At 40.4% G+C, this 21,197-nt stretch overlaps 1 protein-coding gene across 2 annotated transcripts in view; it reads left to right on the top strand.

Annotated features, from left to right (window-relative positions):
* tnksa (tankyrase, TRF1-interacting ankyrin-related ADP-ribose polymerase a) overlaps window positions 1–21,197 on the top strand; it is a 104,461-nt gene that overhangs the window by 2,834 nt on the left and 80,430 nt on the right. For both annotated transcript variants that reach the window (XM_034229259.1, XM_034229260.1), the window contains exons 3-4: window positions 8,720–8,828; window positions 16,141–16,236. In XM_034229259.1, the coding sequence (XP_034085150.1) occupies window positions 8,720–8,828; window positions 16,141–16,236 (205 nt within the window). The remainder of the gene's footprint in view (window positions 1–8,719; window positions 8,829–16,140; window positions 16,237–21,197) is intronic.

Genomic DNA, 21,197 nt, shown 5'->3' on the forward strand with positions numbered 1-21,197 from the left:
AAAACATCACCTGGCAATTTTTTTTTTACCTCAAATTAGATTAGATTACTTTATTGTCATTACATAATGCAAGCAGAGTTTAACGACATTAAGAAGGTCTAACCAGATTTCAAATAGTCAGTTATATACACATCTATCAGCAGTCTGCACAAAATAAATGCACTATACAAATATACAAGTAAAGGTATATGATGTAAAATGCATAAATAAAAATAAATACACCCAAATATTTTAGATATTAGATCTTTTAAGGAACTTAGAAAGAAAGTCTGTTTATAAATCATAATCATGGGAGAGAAAACCTTTTAGATTTGACTTTAAAGGGGACCTATCATGCAAAATGCACTTTTTGATGTCTTTTATACATAAATATGTGTCCCCGGTGTGTCAGGGAACTCACGCAGCGTCAGAAAATAAAACCATCTCTCTTTTCCTCCGTACCCAAATCTCTAAAAACGGGGCTACAACGGAGCTGATCCAGATTTGCGTCCGATATGACGTAATATCGGAAATGTAGGCTGGCTTTACACCCACAGCCCAATCAGAAACGTTGCTATCAGAAACAATGATCGACTGTTTTGGACGTAATATGGTTGGTGCATGTTTACATTAGCATCGCTAACACTCAGAGCTAACCTGTACTGGAGAGAGCATGTGTGTGAAGAAGCAGGAAATAAAAAGGAACTCACCTTGTGGTATCACCGGCAAGAGAGAAAGCCTTTGAGCTCCATACTGTTTCAGAAATAATCCTTGATAATCGATGATATGGCGTTTCCTCACCGCAATATTTGCCGGTAGAATCTCCCTCATGAGCTCAGCCCCCTCCTTTTTTTATGAATTCTTTTTTTTATTTAACCTTTATACCCCAAATCAGCACTTTTGAAACAGGAAGTGAAATAAAGGGATATGAGGCATGGCTAGAATGGGTATTCTGACACATTTATACATATACACTAGGGGTGTAACGGTTCACAAACATTTCGGTTCGGTACGTACCTCGGTTTTTTGGTCACAGTTCGGTTCGGTACGTTTTCGGTACAGCAGAATTTTTTTTCACAGAACAAAACATATATATATATATTTTTTTTATTATTATTAAACTGTGAATAATGTATTCACTCAAATAAATACAAAATATAATAAAATAAACATTAAGGTGCAGCATTTCGATTAACTGAAATAATCTGTATTTGAACTTTACTGTAGGCTACTAGTACTCACAAAACATAAACTATTAGTTTTGGGTTTTTAATTATTATTAAACTGTGAATATTCACTCAAATAAATACAAAATATAATAAAATAAACATTAAGGTGCAGCTTTTCGATGAACTGAAATAATCTGTATTTGAACTGTACTGTACTAGTACCTAAGCAGCCAGTTTGACATTATGACTTGCTTGTCATTGTATTTTCATGTTTTTTTAAAGAAAAATTAACTTGTCCACATTGCTTGCCGAAAGGGCAGATCTGCTGGCACTAACAATGTCTCCTGCTGTGGAGAACACCCTCTCGCTAGGGACAGAGGTAGCAGATACAGCCAGGTAGCGCTTTGCTAACATGGCAACATAAGGATATTTGGCGTTTGTAATAGCTTTGGCTCGGTCTGATCTTTTTGCGAGTGGTGGAGGCTTAAATGCTAGCGGGAGTTGGGTTTGCACTTCAGTCTTTTTTCTTTTGGTACCGGTGATATTCACGTTCGGGGTGATGCCTTTTCAAGAGTGTGCAAGTTTGATGTATTGCCAGCCGCGTAACCAATTTTAGTTGAACAATGCCGACAAACAGCTTTGGTTCGGTCCACCTGTCTTTGTCCGTCATCCTTGTACGTAACTGCGAAACCAAAATGTTCCCAAACCGGAGACTTCAATGATGCTGGAGGATTTTCGAGCTCAACTTTATCTGCGTTCGCCATTCATTTTCGACAGTTCCTCAAATTACTGACTACATTTGAACGCATCCCTCTGACCAGCTCTCATAGTATGCCTCTCATCCAATGAAATGACTTGCTCGCTCTATGACGCGTTGAACCCAATGTGACCAAATTACTCTGAATGCTGCGACGCAGCACCTGAGATTACTTCCAAAAAGTTGTTCACGTTCTCAATTTTTTACGTTTAACGTTATATTCGTTCGGTACACTTCGGTACACACCTGTACCGAACCGAAGGGCCCGTACCGAATAATTTCGGTACGGGTACGTGTACCGTTACACCCCTAATATACACACATTAAGATAAAAACACAACCATCAATATAAACAAAATAACAGTCACTTCAATATCATTTTATGTGTAATTACCATAGACTGTATATATAAATGGACGTAGGGTCCGTGACGTCACCCATAGGATTCTGCAGAGTTGCCGAGAAGCCCTTAGTAGGCGGAGTCGGCCACTAACGGCTCGACAGTGACGTCAGAGTTCAACTCCCGCCTGCTCCAAATAAGGGCAAAGAGGCGGAGCCGAGGCGGGACCTGCTGCCTCCAAGCTGGAAGTTCCAGAGCTAGCTGAAGCTACCAAGCTAAGCTAACATGCTCCCCATCTGCACACTGCCGTGGCATTTTACGTTTCTAAGGTAAGCGGACATGAAACTATTCAGCAAAACTATAAATAATAATCTAAGTTATTGAGCTTTTAGCATAATACTTCAGAATCTTAAAATCCCTTAACGTTTGTATGCAATTGTGCTAAATTCAACACTGGAATCAAGCAAATATTAATGTTTGCATGACATTAGTTATTTATATTTTGATATCACTTAATTATACGTTTAATACATTTAAGTCAAGCTAAGGTACATGTGATGGTAGCTAGTTAGTGCTCTTACCTGTGAGGCCTCCTCCAAACAGCATAATAACCAGACTGTATCATTAAAACCAAGTACCAGTTCTAGATCCTTGACTTTAGACAAACAATTCAAAAGACAAAATGTATTTAAAGACCAATCTTTATTTGAATGTGCCTCTTAACCTGAGATATTAGTTATACAGTAATAGTATTGACAATCTAAAAAAACTGAGCAACTCAACAGTCAACTTTATATTTCTTATTGTCTAAAGCATTTATTATTTTCATTTTTCCCCTCTCATATTCAGTGTGGACGGATTGAGACAGCCTGGTGTCCAGAGAGCTGCAGAGACTTCAGGGAGAAACCTCCGTGTGATGGACGTCCTGTCTGTTGGTTTGGAGAGGACTGAGGGTCTTTCCTCTGCGAGGAGGACCAGGCCTGATGGAGGAGGACCAGGCCTGATGGAGGAGCCCATGCTGGGCACAGCTGATACCAACTGCACAGGCCTAGTCTATCACTTTATTTGACTAAATGTGTTTACTTATACATTTAATAGGTTTACACCTTCTGTCCATATGTGCTTTTTATTTAAAACATGTTTGATTAACTTTTGGTTCACATTTCAATAAATTGTATTTGCACTCCTTTCGTCAATTATTCTTACTGAAAATGTTAGATTACACATTCACATCTGACTGAAGATTGGCCCCATTTATTTGTGACATTGCAAACTCTGCAGTACAAGGCACAGGTGATGTGAAGCTCATAAAGCGAGGCAAATAGAAATAATCAGCTGATGGAGTGTAGATGTGGAAATAGCTGCATTCGATCAGCTGACTGTTTTCACAATAAAAGTAGTTTCTTAGTGAATGTCCTGTACTGGTCTTAAAATCTCATAACATCAGCTTTTAATGTTCCTCTTGGATGTTCTTCTTGACCCTCAGAGAAGGAGAACATGTCGTGTCTTTCAGGCATATCCTTTCCTAACAAAAATTACAGGAAACATAAAACATATTATTGCAGAACAAGTGTGTTATTTATGAAAGCGGTGTGTTTGTGTGTTTAGGGGCTGTAGATATAATTATTTTGTAATTGTAATATTTTTTTTTATTTCAACAGTGAGCTACAAAGACAATCAGATTATGAATGAACAGTATGAAGTTGATCAACATTGAAATATATGTTATTATCAAAATAATATTTAACTGTTATCAAAACGTAGTGCAACTGTAGAAGCTTGCTCTGTTGTCTCACTGAAAGAATAACTTTTACCACGTTTTTTTACAGACAATATTGAGAGATACATAGTAGCAGTTATCACTATGTGTTAAATATCTTTGCCTTCAATACATTACATTCGAAAGCTGACAAAGTCATATTGCTAAATATCTAAATGTGACTTTTTGCATGGAAAAAAACCTCAACTTAACTGATGTGTAGGTGATCTAGTATTTAGTATTGTTTAATGGAATGTATATCAGTCAGTGTGCGAAAAAGTACACGTCCCACCGTCCGGGACGTGTTATTTACAATATCGGACAAGTAGATCTTTCAATTGACTTGTCCGGCGGACAAGTGACGTTTTTCGGCCTGATTTATTGACAAATGATTGATACATTCAGTTTACAAAAGGCAGAACTCATTCGCAAATTGTACGTGTCCGCCATTGTTCGTTTAGAAGTGTTAGTTTCGGTTCTGCTTGTCGATTCCTAAGGAAATGCATATCGCCGCTTTCTGTACTGTTAGACGGGGGCGGAGCGGAGCGGAGCGTGGTGAGAAGTGTAGCACTATGGCAAGGTTGGGAAGCAAAACTCGGTTCCGAGTAGGAAAAAATAACAATTGTCCGGTACAGGGATTAATAAGAGTTGTGAGGACAGGAGGCGAGAACGAGCCCCGAGCCCCGCGGACTGCAGCTCTCTCTATGCTCCGTATCAGCTGATCGCTGCATGGTGCAGCCGTGCAGCTCAGCGTCTCTCTCTCTCTTTCTACACACAGCGGATCCGCTGCCCGTTTAACAGCCTCATCTTTGTCAAACTTTCTTATGTTCTTTCTCTAACACATAATGAAGGTTATTAAGCGTTTTAACTCCTATGTTGTTAATATTGACCACCATTTCCTTTATGAAGTAAAGCAAGCGTCTTTGAGTTGTAGAAAAGCGCTAGGCCTATAGGCTATACATCTAATGTGTCATTATTATTATTATTATTATTTGGTTATGTCCTATGTGTTGGACATGTGTGGTTGGACTCTGTCTCACAGGCAGGTTGCAGTATAACATCAGAGGAGACTGGGCCAATTGTACATTCTCAAACTGCACCACTTAGAACTAACTAAACAATGCAGAGATTATTTTTATATAATTGTATTCAATAACCGTAAGAAATTCAACAGTATGAAGTGTTTTGTAAATAGGAATACAGATTTGACTTAATGTTTTAATAAATATATTTTTCTCCCAGTTTGTCATGGGACTTATTTTTACCCTCTCAAAGAACCGGAATCGAGAACCGAAAATAACCGGAATCGAAAAGCAGAACCGGAATCGTTAAAATCCAAACGATACCCAACCCTATGTGTGATGCAGTAAAATCTTACCGCTCACTTAATTTAGCGGTGTCGTAAAAACCGTGGGAAAATGTAAAATACGATGGCGAAGAAGAAGATTCCAGTGGCCCCAAATTTTTGTCCATTCTGGACAAGTGAAAACTGTATTCGGACAAGTAAATTGCCAAACTCACTTGTCCATGGACAAGTACTCTCTAAAAACGTTTTCTCACACTGTCAGTGTATATCAAGTGTATTCAAGTTCATTTAAACCAATATCTTTCTTGATTCTTTGTACAGTATGAAAAATAGAGTCTTTGTACCTGTGCTGAAGTTCACTGCTGTGAGGAGTCCAGTTCTGTCTCTCACTCTCTGGTCCAGCCTATCTGCATCACCTGGACACCTTAAACAAACAGATGTATATGTAATGTACCATGTGTACAAACAATATAACTGATTATCTTCTGTTGAACATGTTGTATTGTCCGAGTCAGGGTCCTTTTTATTTTACTGTAACTTTGGAAGTTGTGTTACCAATGCTTACTGTTTATTTGATACCCATTTGGTAATGCAATTAATAAAAACAACAAGGTTTGGGTTCGTTCTTCAGATGACTGTGACAATAACGTGTAAGCTCAATCATGCTCCAGCTCAACCAACCATATTGTAATATCTAAGTAATCATCTTGAAATATGACATTAATAATTGTAATATACACACATCTTATTGTGAGGTTGATTTCACATACACTACTTCGACATTAGCTTGTCTACATACTTGAGCATAGCCAATTTAAATTAACCTTAGCGATGCATACAGTTCCTACCTACATAATAAAATATCTCTCTAAGTTACAAGGATGACCTTATTTTATCAACCTCAAACAGAAGCCGTTTGTTCTACAGTATTATCCCACTTAACGCTTAACACTTTTTCTATTTCGTTCTAACCTTTATATATACAGTCTATATTATTTTAACTTGGAGGTTACGATTAGCATCGTTAGCACCGATGTAGCTACCACTCGCTAACCCAAGCCTTAACATTCATTACGTAGCTGATTAAAATCATTAACACATAAATAAAGCACTAGAATTTCACTTACCGCAAAACCGCATTCATGCACCGTCTGTTTTAACCGCAGAGCGAGTCACAATAGTCCGATATATAAGCATGAAGAACAAACAACCACGGCCGGCTTCAAGTTGTGTTTCCTGGATGAACTGAGCAGGCAGAGTCCCTGTAGCTAGCTTCACGGAGCAGCAAGCAGAGAGACAAGAATCTAGCAGAAGCAGTCACTTGACAGAGCCGTCACTCAATATGACCACGCCCTAATTTATGCAAACACTTTAAGACCTAATAGAAATAAAAGGGTCGTGTTAGAAAACAATTCACTCACAGATCCATAATCATGAAGGTGGAATCTAACTATATCGATAATAAAATGTATGGAGCCAGGGGTAGAAACATGTTTTTTTCTGCTGTAAAGTTGGGCATTTTAACATGGGGGTCTATGGAAATTGCTCCTTTCTGCAGCCATCGCCTATCGGCCAATATATGAACTGCAGTGTGTGGCACTTCCGTATTGGCGTCCCGGCTATTCCCCAGAGTTTGCCGCTTGGTAATTACTTATTTTTTCTTAATTCAGATAGAGTTTTACCCTTACATTTCCTACACCTTGATTATGCTTGTGCTGTTTTATAAAAACTCTTTAATCTGGGAAAGCAAGCATGCTGAAGATGCACACATCCATATGAGCAGTCTGAGGGAGTGTGACCCCCCATGAGGGCACACAAGAGGTGGAAAACCACTCTTCCATTATCCTGCTTGGAATAAAGGACAGTTTATACTTTCATAGAATGTAATTCATTGCTGGCGATAAAAAGAAGTAAGGGCACAACATTCTGTGAAGTGGTAAAATCTGAAATGGCTGTAGGAGTAAACTGCAATCACTATTTTTATGAGAGCAGAAGATTATTCTAAATTATGATGTGCACAGTCAGCCTTGAAAATGACTTTGAGAAAATATGAACATTCACTGTCATTGCTGCTTTGATATTCTGCCGAGGAGGCATGGTGATGCTTTTGAATATGTGCTAATGATTTTTGCCCTCATGGCCATTACCCACGGTGATTAGTGTGATGTTTACAGTTTGGATAGTTTCAGAGGCTTTTAGAGCGTTCTTTGAGAGCACTTTACAACCTTGTCAGAGAAAGCGCTGTGCTAATGCAGCTGTGTGATGAGAGTCAACGCTGTCCAACTGAAAGCATTCGCACAGCAAATACACAGTTGCTAGAGTTGTTGAATCTTTCATAAAATGAAGATTAAACCCTTCAAGTGAGAAAAAAAGCAGTGCTTGTGAAGAAACAAGTATCTGGCCATCTTATTACACAAGTAAGAGCAAGATGTATTCTGAGTTTGACAGCCGCCTTGGTGTTAAATCAGAGCAGAAACTGAACCCCGATAATTTTTTAATACAAGTTGAAACTACACACTTGTATTTGTGTTGGTGAGGAACCATGTAAATAGATAAGTCATTTTGAAAGGTAACTGTAACGTGCCCCATACCCAATGCTCAGAACATTGAGTCATTTAATGGGATGATATCATTTGAAGCAGGTTAGAGCCAATGTTCTTTGTTCTAAGGTTCAGTTATTAGCAGCGGCCAGGTTTCAACCTTTAGCTCTTTGCCTAAAGGGGCCTATTATGCTTTATGGGTTTTTCCCTCTCCTTTGGTATGTTCTATCGTTTTTGGTGCATGTAAATGGTCTGCAAAGTAAAAAGTTTCTCCCCCCACACACAACAAACGCCTCGATTGGACTCTTTTGTTATCTTTCGTAACATAATGGCATCACTATGTAACACTCCCATCGTCTGTTGGCTAGCGCTCCAACACATTGTACGTGATCTGTTGTACGACATCTCTAAGCAGTTAACCAATAAAATCAGAGCTGGCCAGCTAACCAATCAGAGCAGACTGGGCTCTGGTTTCAGACAGAGGGTGAAAAGAGGTGCTGCAGAACAAGCAGTATGAGAAAAATATAGACCTTTTTGAACATTAAAGTCACAGTAGAGGCACAAAAAATAACGATGAAACCGGAAAATGAGCATTATAGGGCCCCTTTAAAGTACACCCCTATCTCTGATCCCCTTTACTTTCTATCCTGAATGTGTGAATAAAGGCCAAATTGCTCCCCGAAAAAAAAGTGAATGAACCCCACAATGTTAGGGTAACTGAGCAGTTATCGCTAATACAGCCCTAGCTTATCGTGATTAAACCTTCTCACCTGCCTGAGTCGTGAACAAATACCATGGAGAGAAAGCATCTGGGATTTGGTGATTTACTAAATAAAGAGTATATGCTGATGTTCTGTATGTTTCTTCAGGTGGTGTCCTTGCTGCTGTGTCAGGGGGCCGACCCCAACGCTCGAGACAACTGGAACTACACGCCACTCCATGAAGCTTCCATCAAGGGCAAGATAGACGTCTGTATAGGTAAGCACGAGACTCACACTGCAAATATTGTGGGATAAAGGAACAAAAGTGAGTGTTAACTGGTTTGCTAGGGGTGATTACGTTATGCTATGCGTGGTATGTCGATGATAAATTGTCTCGTGAAAAACATTTTAAGAACCAGTAAGACTGAATTAGCTGTGAGCAGAGCAGAAACAGAACACATTCAGCAGTGTTGCCACAACGGTTCCCACAGTTGCATTGTTCCTTTGGGTGCAATACAATTCAGTGGTTGTTCTGGGACTTTGCTAAATATGTTCTATTATTTGCGGTGGAATTGCTGTGGTGAGTTTATAGATATTAAATCCCTTATTGCTTTTTCAGAGTAATGTTTGTGTGTGCCCTCTGTTTTATATCCCTCCTCCTCTGCAACTCCAAAGTCACAACCTGGTGTTCTGTATAATCACAGTCATTTTATAATAAATCACCCGAGTGCATGTTATTAATATTTCCCATTTAACATAAAGCAGCAATTACGCGGCGAACTGCAATTACTGTGTTTTCCTATATTTTAGCCTACACATGAATTTCTTTGTCTTACAATATATGAGCTCCCACCAACATAGTTTTTTCATTTTAAAAGTGAAACAACACCACAGGCTCAGTTCAGAATGGACATTAGCAGCAGCAGCTATATTTAAAAGGTGAATTGGACATTTGAAAGGCTTTATCACTGATCCCTGAGGAAAATTCCGAAGTAGACGAGATACGCTCTTGCTTGCAAACCGTCTGGGCAATCAGTTGTAAGATAATCTCTTTATGATCTTAATGGAAAAGCATTGCTCAGTGCGGGTAGTAATCACTGCGATGATAGTCGGCGTCACCTTGCTGCCGGCTTCAGTCTGGAGGAAAGGAGGAAAAGTTGCTCTAGTCATTTTTATGTCCACGATAAGCTGCAGCAGTGTGTCTGGGCCCTGAATGACTGCATGGCGGCGGAGGGCTGTGTGGACAAACAGCATCCTATTCTCATGGATGGCTCACACCAATACATGGGAATGCCACTGAAATTGAGGAAACATGATCCTTTTTGTTTGGCTTGACAGTAAAGCTATTAATTAAAGCCACGTTAGAAAAAAGGATACATACCTATGAAGAACAGAAACACCACCATCTATAGAAAACAAAGAAAATACATCAGAATGATAGCACGCAATGCTGTGATTCAGGACGCCTGATTGAACGGCTGTGTGCAAAACTGCATCTCTCAGTTGGTTTGCTTTTATCTCTGTAACAGATTTTTGAAACCTCTCAGTGGGCACGGACTGATTCCCACGAAAACGTTTGTTCTAAGTTTTGCACATTCACCAATTCTTACATTCGTTGGCCCAATCTCAATGTCCCCCCCCCTAAGGCCCTAAACCGTGAACCCTCGGGGACATAAATGACGTCAATCGGGCTCCAGATGGTATTAAGTGAAATGGGACAGCACTGTGAGGGGACATTTCACATTACCTTGATGACACTTATAGTGGATTTGGGACTTTTAGATTGTTCAACTGCCTGCCTTTGAACGTCTTCCAGGTTCTTTCTTTGCGAGGTGATGAGAGGTTATTGCAGATAACTGCTTTGGTTGAACTAAAAATGGTTAAAGAATAATCTAGCTGTGTATAATCTCTTAACCCTCCATTCTGATTTCATGTTTTTTACGTATCATTGATTTTTGTTCCCCCTCCTGACACGACGCTATGACTTGTGGGTAATACCTTAAGACAAAGTCTGCAGAGCTGCCGAATTACAGAAAGCCCGCAATTAGGGCTCAGAAAGTCAGCACGACGGCCCTAAAGCACTTGACGAATTGACAGCAGGGACAGCCGTTAGTGTGGAAATTGGGATTGGGCCCGGGAAACAAAAGGGATTGGAGTATACTGATTAATTGCTTCCATTAATTATGCAAACAGACTAGAAAATTAAAAGCTGCAAATCCTCCAGTGTTGCTCCAATATCTTATTTTCTCTTAGAAGTTCTCTGTCCTTGTGCTGAGAGGCACCTAAACCAGCTGTGTGCTGCTAGAAGAGGCAAAGGGAACCCTGCTTTACTTTGAATCGTCTTTTTTAGCTACAAACTAAACTCAGTAATGGTTGTTTGATTGCTTGTGTGTACAGATAGCTTCTCTGCACAGGGGGTAAACCCTCGTTTGGATTTAGAATGTTAATGCCTAAACTAAAGTCTAAATTAATTTGATATGGAAATTATATGACATTTGTTTGTATATTTAATGTTCTTTTTGTCATTTTGGCAATGCCATAGCAAGATTGTGTTTTAATAGCACTTCTCTAATGACATGTCGTTTGGGGCTGTATGAATACTTTCAATGTGTTTTGTGTCCTCTAATGACAACGCTAAAGTTTGTCCTGATTTCTTTAAGCATTTGAAGTGTTAAGCCCTTCTTCTTGCTACTTTCATGATAAATCCTTCCCACAAATGGAGCACAAAAGGCAGGCTGTATAGCAATTGTATAGGTGTTGAATATATCCTTATGATCGAAACTCACAAACTTTTCGTTTCTTATGTAAGATTGGCCGTCATCAGGCCAAAAAGGAGCAAGTTACTACATCACTTTTGTGATTTTAAGAAAGTTTGGTGGATCTAGTAAGGGGACTAAGGATAAAAAGTACCACAATGCCCTTGGATTATACTCATCCTCTTGAAATTGCATTCAGCAGGCTTCAGAGAATGTTGACTACTTATCCAAACACTCCACTAACTGTGTCACTGTTTGGTTGCATGATACAACAATGTTATGGTGCCATTCTGGAGCTCAGGACATCTCCAACTGTCGTCATGCACTGCTCCTGTAAACCCGGCAGTAAGCATGACCAAGCGCTGTCATGTCGGAGCGCTGCCTCCCTCTGAATTACACAGCCAAACACATTTTGTGAAGCAAAACGATGATAAATCGCAACCGGTTCAAAAAGCAAATGTTTTCAGGTTACATCACCAATTTGGGAAAGCTGGCACCTTCACTACTCCCTTTCTGAAGAAACGCATTTAGCGTCCCTCTGGCATGAACTGAAAAATACTTCTATCATTTTTCTCAAGTCTTGGATGCGAGAGTTTTTCACTGCAGCAGCAGGAGGGCATCTTTTCTGCATTACCATCCAACCGTAAAAAAACGACAAAATATAGATAAGACTTAATATCCTCCTTGGGTTATTTTGCTGTGAGGCACACAGTTTATTTTATGGTGTACTATAAAATAAAAAAACAAGTTAAACCATTTAGATGGGCTTTCAAAATCACACATTTAGTTTTTTTGTCCAAAACACTATTTAAGTTCCGTTAAAGCATTTTTCTTGTTTAATGTTAATCGGAAAAGGAACAACCTACTTTTTTCACGTTTAGTACGGTGTCCCTTGACTGCACAGTTACAGGCATACCAATGCATGTAAACAAAAAGCACATGACCTCTAGCGGCTTGTTTATTGGACAGAGTTTTGGAAGCCTGTCATCCTGCCAGGTTAGAGATTTGGCAGCAGAACAAGAGTCTGATTCGACTGTAACTTCAGCTCAGCATGAAGGATGCTCTGTCCTCTTCTTTGGTGCTCAGACAACTTGAGTAGGAAATTAATCTCTCATTACCTCATCCCTTCAAAATCTCATCAACAAACTTGGGATAAGAAGATCTTGGAAATCCGAAAGCAGCCACCTGATTGGCTGGAGAGGGGAGTTTAAGAACCCACCGCCTCCGTGAAAATCATTTTAGTAGTCCGTTTAACTGTGTCCTCAATTCCAACGCCTCAGCTCCATTTGACTAGTTGTTGTTGTTGTGATCATAGACAACTGAATTTCCACCCTTTCCTGAATGACATTTATTTTGAATTCATGAATTTATTTGCTTCAATTGATTTGAATTTGAGATGCCTTGTCCATGGGTTTCAAATGAACTTAGATATCTGTTGTGTGGCAGGTTAAGACAGTTGCATTTGAGTTCAATAAGATACTCATATCTATCATGCTTTTATCGAAAGTGTGCTCTCCTTCGGCATTATATGCTGGTTCAGCAACGCAACTGAGGCACAGAGAAAGTCAGTCAGGAGGGCCATAACATTGTCCAGTAAATTGACAGGAATCTAATTTGCTAATATAGAATGCTTATACAAAGACAGAGTTTTAAAATTGGCACACAATATTGTGAGTGACCTGAGGCACCCTCTTGACTTTGAACTGTTGCCATCCGGGCGGAGATATCGCCCCCCTCTGTTAAAAAAGAACAGATCTCGGCTGTCTTTCGTCCCACAAGCCATCAAACTCCTAAATAAATGATGGCTAGGACGCACTGTTTACCCAGCTGGTCTGGCCCTGTCCCCCCTATTTCGCAAATGAGGGCCTATAGGCCCCTTGTCATGTCTGCTGATATCTAGTTTTCTTATATCTGTTTGTTTTAATCTGTGTCTATGTTGTTGTCAGTGACATATTGTCTTATCTTTTGAAATGCCTTTGTGATGTGCTGCAACCCATTTTCCCCTCGGGGACAAATAAAACTAATACTATACTATACCAACGATTTATTTTAATGATTGCCCTTATTTGTTGGATTAAATATTATCTGTGAAATGTGCAATTTATCGTTCTCCAGTCTAAGGTCTTCATTGTATTTTTCCCTTTCAAAATGTATTAAGTATTAGTTGACTTCTCCAAATGCTAAGGAATTGTGGTTCAATGCGTCCTTTTTTTAACTCCTTAAGCAAAGGGTACACTGGACCCAACAGCAACATTTAGTTTCAACCTTGGTAATAGAGTAACTTTTTTTTGATGTACATGTTTTTTTAACCCTGCATGACACAAGATATAGGACCTAAGATACGCTTCTAGTAGCCATTTTTAGGAGCATTGGAGGTTCACCACCATCGTATCAGTATCACTACTACAACGTTTTCAATGGAGATACAGGAAAACATGTTGGGAAAGAATAAGCTTTCAAATAGTTTAGACTGTCGGGATCATGGAGTGCAGGTGGAGGGATAAACTCAGATGAGGGGAATGAGGTGATTAGGCAGGAGAAGCATCAGGGTGCTTATTGGCTGGAGAAAAACACTGGGAGCAGGGAAGACTAACGAGGCTGATTCAGAACAGGTGTGTAGAAGGGCAAAGTAGGGACAGGCAGCTCAGGACCACAGGAGTCAGACTGACAGTTTTACAACTGACGACCCAAAGTGTAATGGGTTCTATCTTTGCCAATGCTACATCCTTCCACCAATTATCACAAATCCGGCAAAACAAACCGTAAGGTAATGAATGTACTACTCCGATGCCGAGAGCAGTCGTTGCTTTTCCCTGGATAAATAACAAAAAGAAATGTGTCGGGTATCAAAATCATTGTCCATTATTTCTATTGATCGATTTGTAGCCTTATCATATTATGTGATATTAGGTGTAGACGCCTGTCAGTTGTAGACGTTTCATGGATTCATTTAGTAGGGTTGCATTTCTGCTCTTTGTTTTACTTTTCTAACCGTTATAGCTCAGGCAAAAAATATTTCTTGGAGGTGGAGGTTTGACATTCGCCCACCTACTTGCCTGCAGCTTTTAGCTTAAATGCTTGCTTGTGTAAAACTGGCAAAAGGCACTAAACACATCTAACCTCAGATTAAACAGGCTGAGAAAAGGTGTCTCTCTTGCTGTATGAGGATGTCATACTTGTTAGTTACTGAGCATTTGGTCATTTTCAGACAGTCATGAGATAACTGTTGCAAATCTGACATTGTCCTGAAAACTAATCCTGTCCAAAAAGGGGATTTAGGTTGTTCAGAGAGGGCGTGTGCAGGTATTACTGACAAGCTGTGCCCATTAGGGACCAAACTGAAGGCTGACGATTAGAGGTTGACAGCTGAAAATGAATCGGCTTCAGACTGGATTTATGAACTATTCTAACCCGTATATATGTGTGTCAGACTGTCATTTCTCTAAATGCCTCTCTACGAACGTACCTATATCGGTGTGTATGTGCTCACTGTGTGTGTGTGTGTGTGTGTGAGATTTGGTACAGCACTAAAATATTTTTTTTGCTGAGGGGTGAGCGAGTGGGTGACTAAGGTCTGCGTCAGTGCTGGGGAAGAGGCACACACATGAGCATGCACGTGCACATACTTACACACACAGCATTACACACACACACACACACACACACACACACACACACACACACACACACACACACACACACACACACACACACACACGCCTTGCTTATCCTCCTCTTCTCTGCTGGGTAGTGTGAGGTACCCAAATCAAAGGGCGTGTGCACTGGGAACTGCTCAGCAATCACAGTGGGCCATGACAGAGAGAAGATGCAGTGAGTGTTGACACTAGCGCCCTCAAAAGAGCTAATTTACAAAAAAACTGAGCGAGGCAGAGTTTGTTATTCAGCTCATACCTGTTCAGCACTCGCATGACTCTGCCCTCTCCTCTTCTGCCTTTTTTCTCTACTCTTCTTTCGTTTCATCCTCTCCACCCATTTCCCTTCTCATCTCCTGTCATCTTCTATTCTTTCCTTTCCCTTCCTCTCCTTGTTCCTTCCTCTCCCTTTCCTTTCTCCTTCTTTAATCTCTCCTCTCATCTCTTCTTTCGTCACCTTTTAACATTTCTTATTTTCTCTTGTTTTCACTATTCACTGCCCTTTCTCTCCTCTCTATCACACTCTTGTTTTGTTTTGCTCTCCCTCTCCTCTTTTTGTCCTCTAGCTCTTCCATCCTCCCTGACTCTCTTTCTCCCTCCCCTCCCCTTCCCTCTCCTCTCTCATCTTGCTCTCCGCTGCATCGCTCAGTCAGTCGGGGAGGCGAGAGTCTCTCCACTCGCACTGCCTGCCCTCCTCAGCTCTGCTTCTTCTTCCTCGATCAGCCGTAGCCCCTCGCCTCTCCCTCTGTTTTCCTCTCAGTATAGCCTTCCCCCGCTTCTCCGTGGAAGTGCGATGTGTTTTGTAGCTGGTCACGTAGCAGCTTTTTGTACGGTCCGCTGTTTATCCGGCGCTGCTGTAGCGTAGCTTCCGCTGCTCTTGTTGTGGCATGTCTGTTTACATCAGCAGCATGGCTCGCAGGGCAGGGGCGGCCAGGGGCAGCCCGGAGAGCGGCGCTAGCAACAGAGGTGGAGCAGCCGGGGGGGGGAGGAGGAGGAGGAGAGACATGTGAAGCAGGACATGCAGAGGAGCAAGTGGGAGAAAAAGGAGGAGGTCCAGGAAGAGCAGTTTATGGAGCAGCCTCAGGAGGAGGAGGAGGACTAGGAGGAGTTGTGTGTCGGGGAGTTTGCATGTCAGTCCAGGAGCTCAGCTACTGTCTGTGTCTGCCCTGTTGTTGTACAGTGTTGCTGCAGCATGGAGCCGACCCCAACATCCGCAACACCGACGGCAAGTCCGCCCTGGACCTGGCTGAACCCTCCGCCAAGGCCGTGCTCGCAGGTCAGTGTCCGTCTGTATCCGTCAAACTGTATGCTTTTGTATTGTTGTGTGTGTTTGTTTATATTCAGCGTTTCTCCTTCTGTCATTTTCCTTGAGAGATTCTTCCACTTCCATCTAAATGCTTTTCCCCCACAGCTTTAAATCCACGTTCATTTAATTTTGTCCAAGGCTGTGTATTTTATATTCCCTGTGTCACTCGTGTACTCCAAATCTTCGTGTCCAAGGCCGTGTGCACATTGGTCAATACGCTGCGTTTTTCTCCGTTCTGCTCAGTGGCTTTGAAAAGGCCATTCATTAATGTTTATCCAGAGCTGTAATCAGGGGTCAGGGGTGTTTGTGGCTCGGCTTTTCTTTTATCTTCCCTTTTTCTTCAGGCTGACGCTGCACTCATTGATCAGCTACTTGATGAACGGACTTAATTCAATTCAATTCAAAGAAGCTTTATTGCCATGGCCGTATCAAATCACAGTATTGCCAAAGCACATTTTATAAAAAGTATTAACTCTGCATTATGTGGTCACTCACTGCTTACTCAGAGTGTTGCACATCAAAACATCTGCTGCAAATAATGTGTTCAATTTGTCTAGACCGTTGCACCTTTTTCTTCGTTTTTTCCCCATTCCTTTTCCTATTATGTCTTTTCTTTCCATTATTTCTTATTGTTTACCTTTCATTCGTACTTTGCTGTCATGCCTCAATGAGTGATAACCAAAGCAATGACACAGCAGGCCTTGACTAATCAACATTGAATCAGCACAATTCTGCAAACATTGACTAAATGAATATGCAATTGAACGCAGTCGACAGTATTTAAATACCCGACACCTCCAACCTCATCTATTACATACTACTGTGGCCTCATTGGAAGCCTTCTTCACCATTGTCGCCATCATTGTTAATTTGTCCCAGTTGGTTTTTACATATCATATTTAGTAACTAAAAGCTAATAGGTTGCATTAAAAACGTACCAATTTGTCGCGTTTCCCACCGAAAAATGTCTGCAGCTTCCTCCAATAAAACTGCAGGAAAAGGCTTTACACCCTTCCAGGCCAAAGAATAAAAGTCCAAAAACTCATTGGAGAGCTTTAGTGGCCAACACGGGACACTAAAACGCTGCAGTGAAACTCTGCAAGACTAATTACGGCTTCTTTTATTGTTACAAGCCCTCGAAGGCAGCCGGACTATTCAGTGTTAGAGGAACCACTGGGACATAGTTACTGCTTTTAAATGAGGAACTAATTAAAAATATATGGCTTTTTAAATAGATAATGTTTTAGTATATTTGTTTTCATTCTTTTAGCTGAAAGACAGACAGAGACACACTTTTTGAAAGATTGTGAAGGCGGATTCAGTTTTTATTTCCCCCGCAAATCAGCCCTTTGCATATTCTCTTTTGGTGACCTTTTTCATGCTATATTGAATGGATTATGTTTTGGTTGAATAGCTTTGATATCAGATGGAAAGGTTGAAAGATATGGTTGTTCAACCAGATTCTTCCTGTTTTCGTCTGCACTAAAGGATGAGTAAAGATAATTTTAGATTTGACTCTCTTTCTGTGTTCCCGTCTCTAAATCAGTTTTCTCACAAGCTCTTTCTCTATTTACACTATAATCACCAATACACATCCATTCCTTCAGACACACAACAATAACATGAGTAATTCCCCGTAGTTGCCCAGGGTAAAATCATTGTCCCTGCCACCTAGAGTTGAAATGAGGTTGCTCGGTGCCCAATATATTTTGCGTTAGCCCCATTTCGGTAGCTACCATAATACACATTTTGCAATGAAACTGTCATGGAGTTGGAATGTATGTGCAGTAAACCTACCATTTAGCAGAGGAGTAATTGAACATAGTCAATATGTGATAGAAAATGTTTGCCAAACATTGCAGAACTAAAATGTGTGTATGTGTGTTGTATGCAATGACTAACGGTGGCCAATGGTGTAAACAACTGAAAGACTGACCCCATCTCAAACACAGTCCTGCTGTACACAGTGCAGTTTTGTTGTGTTTGTTAATTGATACCACAGATGGCACAACATTGAGCATTTGAATACAAGGCTGAAACAAATTTGTGAGCAGAATCTGTTAATCAAAAGAGAAACTGAGAATTGTTTCAGCATCATATCCACTGTTGGGAGCTTTTGGACCAGAAGGTTTTTAAACTTTGAGGGGCAATTCCACAGGGGGACGCTGGAGATTTGAAGTCGGGGTGAAGAGGGAGAGTAATAACTCCCGATCAAATGGGAACACGGGGACATATTGCACATACTTTCCGATTTGATTTGGCCTACAGTGGCTGAGGAAATCATTATCTCTAATGTCTGAATGTTCATCCATAGATAAATGTCCAAAGGTCTGCCTCAAAATGGATTTTTTTTTTATTATAACTCCAAAATGTGCATTAGAATTCATATTTTGTAAGTAATCTGGTCATAATTGTCTGTGGACCCTGGTCAAAACCCCTGTCTTATCTCTGGCAATATTACAGACAGGAGTATCATTTGAACTAAACTAAGCCAATTCTCCTCAACACTTTTCAGTCATTCATGAGCAGGGTCTTTCGCTGCTCAAAAGAGAAGGTCGTACTTCACCAATGAACCTTGATTTATTTTTATAATGGAATTACAATTTAATCAGATTTATGATCCCCATCTACTTACTCTTAGATTCTTAAACTTCTATAATGGGGAAAAAAAGGCACCTGGGATTAGACCATGTTTTAATTTACATAAATTAGGTGCTGTAATAGATATTTTTCAAGACAATTTATAGTAGGGAAAGCACAGGTGTAATCAATAACATTAATGATGTCGATGTTAAGCCATGCCAATAATTAAGGCTATTAATAACACCTGTGCTCAGAAGGTCACCAAATGATGAATACAATGCTTTAAACGTTCACAATATGACTGAAGACTCAATTCCTCACTTCTTGGCCTCCAATGGAAAGCAGATGGGTGTGTTTTTATTTATTTATAATGAAAAATACAACAAAAAGGCTCTTACAATGACAGGTAAGTGTTATTTCAACATCTACTTGCATCCAGCGGTGCATTCAGGTGAAAACAAGGAGTTAACAGAACAAGTATTTGATCCATAACTCCAGTAATCTGACTCTCCCCCCCACTTACCCCTGTGGTGGGTTTTTCTGTATTCACGCTGTGGTTTAGATCAAATGTACCGTATCTTGTTAGTAATGTAAATGATGCTTTTAATGGCCGCCGCTAATTACCTTAAACTATCGTCCTGTTATATTGTCTTTTCACCCGGCGCAGCCCCAGAGTGATTCCACTGTTGTAATTACTGCAGGCAGTGATGCTGTTTAAGACAGATGTATTATTGGCGGCATGGTCAGGTTTTAACAAAGGCGGCGGGAAATGTGAGCAAAGCCTTTAAATAATCGTTCATGGAAAAAACAAATGTTAATGTGAACACTTTACGTGCATTTGTTCCCTCTGTATGATTTTCTGCTGCGTTTTCTCCTCTGTCCCATATGTTTGGCGCTTATGATTTAGAGGGTCTGCTTCTATAACTCATATCTGCTGCAGGCGGGCACTGCTATCAGCCACAGTCTTTGGTGATGGAAGTTTATAGTGACCCATAAATTAGCTCTACTGCTCTGCCACATCCAACAAAGCGCTCTCAAAAGATAAACTCTGTTTCCCGTTAGCTGAAGATGTGAAAATGAAAGACAGAGGTTTTTTTGTTTGCAGCTTCAAACATCCCCCACACTGCATGGTAATTAAGTTTGTTTTCATCCAGTTTATATTCTTGTCGGATAAGCCTTTTGGAAGCACAACCTAAGAACACTGCATTTAGTTTATCACAAGTCCGACACACTATTATTCACCACACCACAGCACAGCAAGGATAAAAGGATGAAAAGGTGTAAAATTAGACGACTAAAGCCTGGTTGGTGTGCGCCAGTATTACAGCTTATCAGAATTTGTACATCATTTATTCCCCTTTAGAATAAACTGTTGCAATATAAGTCACACAATTAACAAGCAATTATGTGTGACAGAAATTGTAATTCTTAAAAAATAAACCTCAAGGTATAACCTCCTCGTGACTCTATTGTGCTTTAGTTTAAGAGCCTCGAGTTTCAAGTTAATTATATTGTTTCTTATCAGGTAACAAAGGACGGCGTGCACAGATTTGCTTTAAGATTAGCCTATCACTAAATGGTCAGTGACTCCTGGAGCTACATTTGGAAAGCCCACTGGTACACAGCATTTATCAGATGCTGGAGCAAAGTGGGTGCGCTTAGATCTGATTTCAAGTCCTGCATCAATGTCAGGGAACAAATAAGCATTTAATGAGAGAGCAAAGTCGTTTGCAGTTCAGCCACTGCTCTTTCTGACACATGTAGTGTTTTGGCCATGGTTTTGACAGGCAAAGTCATTTACAGTGGACATAAATCAAGACTGTAACTCCACTACCACATGTGACGTATTGCAGTAATCTGTTACCACTGAATTAGGGGTGTTGAAATGGTTATGAACAGCCACATTCAAAGGCAGAATGAGGGAAAAGCCAGTTGCAGAAAATGAGAGTTGGGATGATTGTTGAAATATTGGGATAATGGGCCCCAGAGTTCCGGGGCAATCGGGATTGTGCAGCTTTTGCGCTAAACTTGCACGAATAAAACAAAAAGACACAGTGTCACAAATCACCTGCAAAGGGTCAAATGCATCCCAACTAACCTTCCAAGTGAACAACGCCACGGTGCTTCTTTGATAGTTGCTCATATTTTAATTAGATACAAATCTGATTCTCAAAGATCTGTAATAAGGACCACACTCTGTTGAAGTGAACTCATTAGTATCTTTAGAAAGTTGCGGTTACTATAGCTCATTTATAAGAGAAGACATACTTGTATTAACCCCCAGGGGAAATGCAGCTCTTTACTCTGTACATAGAGTTTACGTAGCACACATAAGTCGTATTACACAC

Source organism: Gymnodraco acuticeps, unplaced genomic scaffold (assembly GCF_902827175.1).
Source record: "Gymnodraco acuticeps unplaced genomic scaffold, fGymAcu1.1, whole genome shotgun sequence".
In the NCBI taxonomy this organism is placed as follows: Eukaryota; Metazoa; Chordata; class Actinopteri; order Perciformes; family Bathydraconidae; genus Gymnodraco; species Gymnodraco acuticeps.